The sequence below is a fragment of the Halichoerus grypus genome, chromosome 6, assembly GCF_964656455.1.
Source record: "Halichoerus grypus chromosome 6, mHalGry1.hap1.1, whole genome shotgun sequence".
Classification (NCBI taxonomy): domain Eukaryota; kingdom Metazoa; phylum Chordata; class Mammalia; order Carnivora; family Phocidae; genus Halichoerus; species Halichoerus grypus.
The window spans coordinates 161596881-161607587 of NC_135717.1; the positions used below are offsets into that span (position 1 = coordinate 161596881).

Genomic DNA, 10707 nt, shown 5'->3' on the forward strand with positions numbered 1-10707 from the left:
AGCCTGATGTAGGACTCAATCCCAGGACTCTGGGATCATGACCTGAGCTGAAGGCAGTCGCTTAACTGACCGAGCCACCCAGGCGCCCCATGTTGTTTGTTTGTTTTAGGTTCCACATATAAGAGAGACCCTATAGTATTTGTTTTTCTCTGACTCATTTCATTTAGCATAATGCTCTTGAGGTCCATTCATGTTGTTGCAGGTGGCAAAATTTCATTTTTTTAATGGCTGAGTAATAGACGTGTATGTGTGTGTGTGTGTATACACACCACATTTTCTTTATCCATTGATGGACACCTAGGTTGCTTCCATATCATGGCTGTTATAAGTAATGCTGCAGGGAACATGGGGTTGCAGATACTTTTTCAAATTGGTGTTTTTTTGGGGGGGATACATACCCAATACTGGAATTCCTGGATCATATTGATAGTTCTATTTTTAAGGAACCTCCGTATTGTTTTCCATAGTGGTTGCACCAACTTATGTTTCCACCAACAGTGCACAAGGGTTCCCTTTTCTCCACATCCTCGCCAACACTTAATTCTTTCCTTTTTGTTAGTAGCCATACTAACGGGTGTGAGGTGGTATCTCATTTTGGTTTTGATTTGCATTTCCCTGATGATTAATAATGTGGAACATTTTTTCATGTACCTGTTGGCCATTTGGATGTCTTTGGGAAAATTTCTGTTCAGACCTACCTGTTTCTTAATTGGATTTGATTTTTTGCTGTTGAGTTGTATGAATTCTTTGTATATTTTAGATATTAGCCTCTTATTAGATACATGATTTACAATTATTTTCTTCCATTCAGGCAAGAGAGGAGTGTTGGTTTTTTTTTTTCCTCCCTCAATATGAACTACTTGTTCACAAATCAGATTTTGAAAGACCAAAGTCTTCCAATCTCCCAGCTATGGAAATATTTTTTACAGCGTCTTGAACAAGGGAAAGTGAAATTTGATTTGTAGGCAATTTTAAGGGACTGTTTTTTCTGTATTAAAGGTAGGTGTGACTTGGACAATAATTAGGTTAGGTACTGGGCCCACTGTTTTTTCATGTCCAGCTTCTCTAGAGATGTGCCACTCACAATGTCCCCAGAGGGTTTGTGACCAGTCCATGTGAGATACGGATGGAAATGAAGAAGGGAGGGTAGGAACTTGACGAGCTATTTGACCGTATCTAAGCTTGGCTTTTAATTTTACCTGCCTTTTAAAATTTCATTTTCTAATACATTTTTATTGGATTTCACAAATGTCAGGCCATAGGTTGGATTAGAGGTAATAATAAAGTTAAAAACTGGTCCTGAGCACTGTTTTAAAATGTTCAGAACTAGCCCCAGCTCCGGGCCAGCTGTCGGCAGTTTGCAGAATGAATCACTGAGTGTTCTTCATACCATTTTGATAACATAACCTGGGCAGTTGAGCAACCAACCTCTGGTTCTGAGGAGTAATTACTGAGAAAAGATGACAGATTCCTCAGTTGAGGAATTGCTCTAAAAGAAAGAGAGAGTACTCTTGTTTGGATTGAGATCTCTTTGGTGTCATTACCGGGGGAGTCTTAACGCCTGGAGCATCAGTAATGTGTTAGCGTTATTCAACGTGAAGATAGTGTGGTGATAATTTATTCCGGATCTCTGAGCAGCAATAATTGAACAGGAAACTGATTGCACATCATTTGGAGTAGTAATTCCAATTAATCAAGTTTATTTGTAGGGGAAAAATAATAGCTCAAGAGGAGAGAGCATTAGGAAAGACCCCCGGGAAATGTTTTTAAGTCAATCTTAGTGCTGAACATCGAAAGTTTTAACTGTCAACCTAATCGCAGCCTGAGTAGGGGGGCTTGTGAGCCTGGGGAGGCGGTGGCAGATCTGAATGTGAGGGGCGTGCCTACAGCAGCCCTTGACCTCTGTAAGTGCTCTTTGTGCTGGCCTAGAGAAACAGGAAGAGGCGGCCTCCAGGCTCCTTTTAAAAAATATGTGTTTTTATGAAAATTCTAAAGCAGCTACGTGCAAATAAAAATCTTGCAAAAATTGACCTTGTTCGTTTTTTCATTTAGACTAATCAGCAGTGGCACTTTGGCTTCTCCATATCTTCACCGTAAGCATGTTATTAGTACAAGAAAATAGATAAGAGCTCTTTAAAAAAAAAATCTTTTGATGGGTTTTCTTTTCTTTCTTTCTTTCCTTTTTTTTTTTTTTTAAGAGAGCTGGTTTGTGTGAGCAGGGCAGGGTGGGGCAGAGAGAGAAGGAGAGAATTTTTTTTTTTTTTTAAGATTTTTATTTATTTAATTGACAGGGAGAGAGAGAGAGAGACAGCGAGAGAGGGAACACAAGCAGCGGGAGTGGGAGAGGAAGCAGCAGGCTTCCCCTCGAGCAGAGAGCCCGATACGGGGCTTGATCCCAGGACCCTGGGATCATGACCTGAGCTAAAGGCAGTCGCTTAACCAACTGAGCCACCCAGGCGCCCCAGGAGAGAGAGAATTTTAAGCACACTCCACGCTGGCGTGGAGCCTGACTTGGGGCTCCATCTCATCACCCTGAGATCATGACCTGAGCCGAAATCTAGAGTCAGACACTTAACTGGCCACCCAGGCGTCCCAGGGTTCCTTTTCTATCCACATCTCCTACCAGTTCTATTTCTAAATTAATTCCTGAGAAATAAAACTTAAGCTTGTAAATTCAGAAGCCTGAAATTTGCTGTAATGTATTCGCTGGCTCTTTATGTTTTTTCCTTTATAAAAATTGAAGCCAGTGTGTTTGATGTTATTTTAAATTGCCCATGATATCATCCTAACACAGCTTTTTCATTATCACGTATAGTCTTTCTGTCCTTGTCCACAGTTGCACATTTTTTTAAACAAAAGAATTTTATTGCTTTTCAAAAGAGTTGTCATAGCTTACAGTGTCATCAGCATGAATTTAGGAGTGCTAATGAAAATGTTACAAAATTCAGTGTAAATTTTTTTTCTATTTTAGTAAAAAAGGACTAACTTTCAAGGATTTTTACATATCTTTGCTAACCTTTTTTTTTTTTTTTTTTTTAAGATTTTGTTTATTTGACAGAGAGAGACACAGCGAGAGAGGGAACACAAGCAGGGGGAGTGGGAGAAGGAGAAGCAGGCTTCCCGAGGAGCAGGGAGCCCGATGCGGGGCTCGATCCCAGGACCCTGGGATCATGACCTGAGCCGAAGGCAGATGCTTAACGACTGAGCCACCCAGGCGCCACTTTGCTAACCTATTTTTTAAAAATGTGAATCATTCATATTTTCTTCTGGCTTCATAAAAATACTGTCCATTATTACTTGGGTCTGAATTTTTTAAGGTGTTGCTGATATATATATAATATATATAATATATATAATATAATATATATATATGAAATAAAAGGCCTTTTGTCACTACTTTAAAGACTGAAATGGACCCAGGGCTTTTCTCAGTAATGTTCCTCTTTTACACAAAAAGTTTTTCTCCTTTTATTCAAAAGTAGTTTTGATGCTGATTCCTGTTGCTTTGACCTGCATAAGTCAAAGTGGCCTTGATTTCTTTGGTCTTTCCTCTTTATTGAAAGCCAGGAAACCAGTTATTTCTCAGGAGTCAAGGGGGTAGCTGACCAAAAAGTGTGTCCAGGTGTGCCGACACAGATATGGGTACTCGATGAGTCTTGCTTCGCCCCGGGGACTCTCTCAAATAAGCCATGGCCTCCAGTCTCAGGAAGACACGTAGTGGCTGGAGAAGGTCAGCCTGGGTGTAGGAGAGGACAGACGAACTCTACCGAAACTTACTGGTGTTTCCCTCCAGCCTACTTGGGGTGCCCAGAAAGGTTTGGATTGAAATCTTAATTGTACTCAATAACCAAATATGCTTCTAAATTTAATGAATTGAACACAAAGCCCATTTACGTTTTCATGACTGGGCAGTATAGATGGACAGGTGGTGGTGGTGGTGTTTTGCTTCTAAAAACAGGTCTCTTCATTGCCGGTGCCCTGTGGTCATCATGGGTCAGCTGCAACTCTGTTTCCATGCTCCCTTCAGTCCAGGGCCCGACTGGTAGAAGCAGCCCCTTCCCAGGGCGTCTCTGGCTAAGTCGCAGAGGGGAAGGAGATGTAGGAGAGCACGCTAAACCCGTGCTCACGGGTTTCAGAAGCGACGCATCCTACTTCCCATACATGTCCCTGGCCAAAGCAAGCCCTGGGCCCCTCACATCTAATAGGGTGAAAGTGTATAATGTGTGGTCCACACAGAAGGTCCTCATGGGGCACTGTGTTTTGGAAACTAGCAAAAACCTCCCAGTAGTTCGGTCAGAGTTGTAAGACATGAATTAAGTATCAGTGTTAACATAAAGAGAGATCAGATATGACAGAAAAGAAGCTATGTAAGACCTCATAATTGATTGCTTCTCAGCAGGCCTGGAGACGGAAGAAGCATTCATTGCAGATGCGTGGCCTGGCAGTGGCCCTCACTGAGCGGAGCTGGATTCAGGGAGAGGGAGGGGGCAGGTGCAGTCTTGGACAGGGTGAGTTTGAAGTGTCATCCAGGAAGAGGTGTTGGTTAGGTCTTGCTGGTGGAGAGTTCAGGAGGGACACAGTGGCTGGAGAGATGGTGCTTAAGAGGGAGAGGCAGACTGAATGAGACGGGTAGCGCGAGGGTGTCTGAGGGGCAGAGCTGGGGTGGAGGCCTGGGGCAGCGCCTCCCGGCCTCAGTGATAGCACGGGTGCAGCATGCTGGAGTGGACAGCAGGCCCTGGGCCGCACAGCCTGCCCGCCCAGGGGCTCAGCGGCCACGAGCTGGGGGAGATGGGTGCTCAGCACAGCTCTGTGCCATGGTGGGAGTAGCCACGATCCTTCTTGTGGGACAAGAAGAGGAAAGAGTTGTTAAAAGGGAGGTGAGGCAGATGACAAGAAGTGCTACAGAGGGTTGTGTGAAGGGAAGACTGCAAGGTGCCCTCTGGGTTTGGCAGCCAGAAGATTCCCGATGACCCACAGGTGTGGCAGGGACCGAAGCCAGATTTCAGTGAAATGAGGAATCAGAATAGACCATGAGTACCAACAGCCTAAGATTTAGTCTGTAAAGAGGATAAGAGACGGTGGTGGTAGAGGTGATCATAAGGTCGAGGGAGAATTTTGGGGGGATTAATGCAGGGTGAGCCTGTTTAAAAGCCAAGAAGGAAGAACAATGGAAAAGGCAAGGTCAAGAATAAAAAGGGGTGGGTTCAGGTGATACATGAAATAAGAACGTGAGGGGTGGGATCCAGAGCCCAGCCTGCCAGGAGGAGGGGCTTAGAAGAGTGGGCTAGCCCCGGGTGGCAGGTGATGTAGGCTGGTTGCATTTCCTGGAGCTGGAAGAACTTCGGTAACATTTTTGGTAATGTGGCTGTGCTAGTGACAATGTCGCTTAGCTTTTGTTTGTCTGAAATGTCTTCTTTTTGCTTTCTTCATGGAAGGAAGTTTTTGTTGACTGTAGAATTCTAGGTTGACAGGTTTCTCCCCCCCCCCCCCATTATTTAGCACTTTGAATCTGTGCCAAGTATCTGGGTTTTGTTGTCTTCCTTTAAATAGGACGGAGTTTTCTTGTGGTAGACACTTAATGTCCTGGTGGATCATTTGATCCTTTGGAAGCTTGTTTTTAAGCTTTGTTAGGGTGGTCTAGAGTAGCTTTTACTCTGGGGCTAGTAATGCCTAGCCCTGTTTTTAGATGTGGCTTTCTGGGGTCTCTCCTGATGGCTCCAGGGGCTCAGAGAAGTCCCTTGACTGCAGTTGGTGCGAACGGGAACATTTCCCGGCCCTGAGTGAGTTCTGGTGCTGGTTCAGCTTTGATGGTACTTCTCTGGCCTCCTGGGGTCCTGTCCCCCCACCCCCGGCCTGATTGCACAGCTTGGTATTCAGGCAGAGATGAGGGGACAGCTCTTTCTCTGGGTGGCTGCCTCCTCTTGGGAATTTGGCCCCACAAATCCCAGCCACCTCAGCCTCCCCAGTCTCCACTCTATTTCTCCCAAGTCCCCGAGATGTCTGTGTTCTCTCTGGGCTGCGCCAGGGTCTTTTAGATGCTTCTGCGTAGAAAGCCAGGACTGTTGAAGGCCACCTTGTTTCTCTTTTTTAGGCGATTGCCTGTTGTCTGGTGTCTAAAGTAGTTTCATGAGTTTTGTCCAAGGAGCTGGTTTGGTACCGATCACTCCATTAGATCAGGAATGAAAATCTGTTTCTAAATGTGTAGGAATATACGTTTTTTTTTTTTTTTAAGATTTTATTTATTCATCTGAGAGAGAGAGAATGAGAGACAGAGAGCATGAGAGGGAGGAGGGTCAGAGGGAGAAGCAGACTCCCTGCTGAGCAGGGAGCCCGATGCGGGACTCGATCCCGGGACTCCAGGATCACGACCTGAGCCAAAGGCAGTCGCTTAACCAACTGAGCCACCCAGGCGCCCGGAATATACGTTTTTAAAAATCTTGATAGTAGGCTTCCTATTTGGTAAAACTACGAAGATAAGCAACTGCTGGTTAGTTTACCATGCAGTAGACTTCTAGACTTTGGATTTTGCCCATAATTCGCAGTGCATTGCCTGCGCTGGTGTCCACAAGAAATTCTACTATAAGACAAGCCTGTGTTAGAATGAATCAGTTGGGACTTGTGCTAAAAATGAGATTCTTGGGCTTTTACCCTAAATCTGCCATATTAAGATCAGTATAATTTCTGTGTATTTTAATCTGTGAGTAGACTTTGTTCACTGAAGAATCATTGTTCTTGTGAATAGATGCTCTTGAGTAGTAGACAGTAAAACAGCCACCTGAAGATGTTAAGGCTCTAAGTCCACAAGCACCAGATGTTTGCAGGGATGTGACAGGAGGTGGACTCATCAGTCACTGCGGATGAGAGTATCCGTTGGTCTGGGACCTTGGGAATCCAGTCACATAGAAGTGACACATAACCCTCCAACCCAGCAATTGTACCTCTAGCTGTGGGTGCAAGGCGACTGCTGGAATGTCCTAGAGCATATTGCAAATAGCGTATTAGTAATATAGGAGCCTGGATATGTAATTTGTCATATGTATTCGCCGTTGGAATAATTGGGTTCTGTAGTATACAGTGTATATCGTAGACTGTAGTTAATTGAATACTGTTCAGTGCAGAGTTGTACCCATATGGGTGAATGAGGTACAGAAATGCAGGATGGAGCCAAGGAAGCAGGTGTAAGGGGTACATATATCACTTTGCTGTTCAGAGGTAAAGTTTTTAAAAGCGCACAGAAGATATGCAGGAAATGTAGAGGACTGGTAAGCACTGATTGAGGGGGGGCTCTAACCACGTTTGTAATCCCCAAGCTGAGTAGGCACATGGGTGTTTGTAACAGTGTACTTTATACCTTTCTGCGTATCCAGAATATTTCACCATGCATTTCTTTTAGAGAATTGACACGCAGCCTGGGTGATACATTTAATGCTTTAATCACCCTCATGGTAATAAAGTTGATATAAGCTCAATTTTTTTCTCTTTTACCTTGGTTTTAAAATGTTTTTCCCCTTTTATCTGGAGAAGTGGTGATATCCTTGGTCATATTACTTTTCTGTTGTATTCGTTTTAAGTAGTCCTCTAAGTCACTCTTGATAGGTAGGTATGGTGTTATCTGCACTGCTCGCTGTTAATTCATCTGCTCGGGTGTCTGAAAATCTCCTGCTCTCTCCTCCCCGCAGGTATTCACGACTCTGTCGGTGACCAAGCGCTCTGGGGGAAGCATCCTCCAGGCCGGCTGCTGAGGTTAAACCCCAGTGTGGATGCTGCCGCCAGCACTCCAAACCACTGCCCTGTTTCCTTGCCCAAATCCAAGGGGAAGTTTTAGGAAGGGTCTTGGGCTTTGGCACATGCATGTCCTGTGCTCACAGCACCCAAGGCCCCTTTGGATCTCCCGGGTAGGAGGTGGTGAATGGAAGGCAGGCAGCGTCCCACTGGGGTCACCGTGACGGACTGGAACTGACATTCGGCAGTGCATCGGCGCGGTGCATCCATGAAGTCACTGGCCTCAAGCCCGTGTGGTGGGCAGTGATGGAACAGCTGTCGAGCAGTTTGAGCATGACCTTCCCTTTCTGGGTTTGCTGATTCTCACTGTTAAGCTTTCTAACGTTGATTCTTTTTTCCTCCGAGGTAAATGAGACTAGAGATAAGACATGTTAGTAGTCGGTTTTTGTCCAAAAGTAAGTCTTGGCTAGAGTATGCAAGTAAGGCGCCTGGTGCATGGTCCCTTGGAGGCTGCATGGGCTTGTCGCGCGCAAGAGAACTGTCCCAGGATTCCCGTATCCTGTTCTCTGTGACCGTTGAGCAGGGTCTCCCTGATGAGTTCTGTGTCCAGAACAAGTACAGTTACGGTTGAATCTGGCCACGTTTGCTCCATGTGCTACATCACCGACTATGCAGTTGTAATTGTGTTTAGGCTCCTTGGCCAGCCTGTTGGAAGTAATCCTCCGGTGCGTGGAATTCGCACTAGAGGAGGATTCCCACCAGGACTCGTCAGGGAGGCAGAGGGGCACCTTAAATGGGGAAAAACAATAAATGTTGTCCTTTATATAGTTTATTGTGTTGGTCTAAGTGAGCTCTTTTGCAGTAAGAAACATTTAACTTCTGTAATACCTTTTTTTGGGGTAACTTTAGCTTTAAGCTAAAAACACAGACTATCACGGCCTTACTTTTCACGTGTGCTTTGTATCTGTCCGTTCCTACGAGCTACATTCATAGGAAAATAGGTCTTCCCACACTTATGATTTAACTCTTTTGTGGTAATTGCTTTTTTAAGGAAGCTATTAATGTCATAAGTTATTATTTTTGACCACAGGTGGATGTGAAGGATTTTCATTTAAAAACCAAATGGTTTTGACTTTTTCTGTTGAGTGAATGACTGGTCCTGGCGGAATTGTGGCAGGAGTGTTCATGCTCCATTAGCATTCCGACTTGTAGTGTGACAGAGAGGGATGAGCTCCGCAGTTCTAGATCTCTGCGTGCATGTGCTGACTACTCCAGCATTACGTGCGGGCCACCTTGTCTCTCTTGAAGTTGGATTTGAAACCTGTGCTGTGGCCGTCGGGCCTCCCGCCAGCAGGTCACCCCTCCCCTCAGCCCGGATTCTCAGCAGCAACGCCGAGTGGCTGATCCGCAGTACATTTCTTGGTCACCTCAGGGAGCTTCTGCGTCTGCCTGGCACTTAGTCAGCCGAGCGCCTAAACCTGCCCCACACGGCTCTGCCTCACGCCCTCACCCACGCGGTTCTATGAAGACCACGGGAAAGGAGAACGGGGGGAAACTGAGGCAGTTGACTGTGTTCAGTTTTATTTATTTTTTTAATAGTTTTTTCCTCCAAGCCTGCCAGTCTCAGAAGTTAGAACAATAGGCAGTGTGATATGTTTGTGCCTAATCATGTTGTGATTCTCTCTTCTTAGTGGAATGGGATGTTCGGCCCCCACAAGAAGGATTATACTTTATCGACTTGTCCTATTTAGGTTCTGTAATTGCCCACTGTACTGAGATTCATATTAAATTCTATGTATTTTGTTATATATCTTCTGGAAAAAAAAACAATGTGAAACATTAAAAGGTATTCATATCCACCCTGTGTGCCTTCTTACTGAGTGGCGGTCTCGGGATTCTTCTCACGAGTGCTGAAGAGTTCGGGTTTCGTGTTGACGATGATGAGCACTCGCTGCTAAAGAAGCTTCATGGAGGGGCGCCTGGGTGGCTCAGTCGTTAAGCGTCTGCCTTTGGCTCAGGTCATGCAAGCCCCGCATCGGGCTCCCTGCTCCGCGGGAAGCCTGCTTCTCCCTCTCCCGCTCCCCCTGCTTGTGTTGCCTCTCTCGCTGTGTCTCTCTCTGTCAAATAAATAAATAAAAAATCTTAAAAAAAAAAAAAAAGCTTCATGGGGGTCGCTGAGCTTTACGTTTTTGTGTTGTTGGCTTTTCGGATTCCATTTTTCAGCTTATCCTGATTTGACCGCTTGGTCTTGATCTTTAGGGCAGTAAACCCCCCCCCCCCCCCGCCCAGGCTCCCTCCCAGCATTCCGGGTGCCCATGGCTGTGCGCCTCTGCCCACAGAGCGGTGTGTGGGTGTGTGCTCCCCCCTTCCCCTCTGGGGTGGACCGACTGGTTCTTGCCGCTGCCGGCCAGGCCGGGTCAGGCACGGCGCAGCCCTTCTTCAGTCAGCGCTTAATGAATGCTGCCTGCCCTGCGCCTTTTAGTCACCCACGTGCACCTCATTTTCTTAGGCATCGGTTGTTGAGCAGAAACTCCTATTTTGTGTTACTCCTTAACCAGAAACCTTTCCAAAATCTTCCTGCTCCACCCCGAGTGATTGCAGAGTGCTAGCAGTGCTAGCCAGCTGCGTCTTTGCTGCAGCCTGTGCCCGGCGCTGGCCGCCTTCGTCTTCGTCCTCAGGCCGCTCTCTCGGGAAGTGCTCCTGTCCCCACCCGGCTGTAGATGGAGAAACAGGCTGAGCTGGGGGTCCTTGCTCGGGATGGCACAGCTAGACAGTGATGGAGCAAGTATTTGAAGCGAGGCCTAGGGCCGTGACTTCCCCGGGCCCCGCTCTTCGCCACCTTTCCATTCGGCCTCCTGTCCCCCTCTGACGAATGGGAGCTTTCAGAGCTGCTGGCCCATCGGGGGGACTCCCGGCTTCTCACATGCCGCGGTGCAGTGTTGTGGGCACGACTGATCAGTACTTCGTCTGCGTTGTTTTAGCACT

The 10707-nt window shown here is 46.2% G+C and overlaps 1 protein-coding gene across 9 annotated transcripts in view; it reads left to right on the top strand.

The window, feature by feature from the left end:
* The window catches only part of TXNRD1 (thioredoxin reductase 1), a 117253-nt gene extending 107672 nt beyond the window's left edge, over positions 1 to 9581 (top strand). For all 9 annotated transcript variants that reach the window (XM_078076497.1, XM_036103475.2, XM_036103436.2 and 6 more), the window contains one exon: positions 7680 to 9581. In XM_078076497.1, coding sequence (XP_077932623.1) covers positions 7680 to 7742 — 63 coding nt within the window. In that variant the 3' untranslated portion in view covers positions 7743 to 9581. The remainder of the gene's footprint in view (positions 1 to 7679) is intronic.
* Positions 9582 to 10707: the final 1126 nt, after the last annotated feature.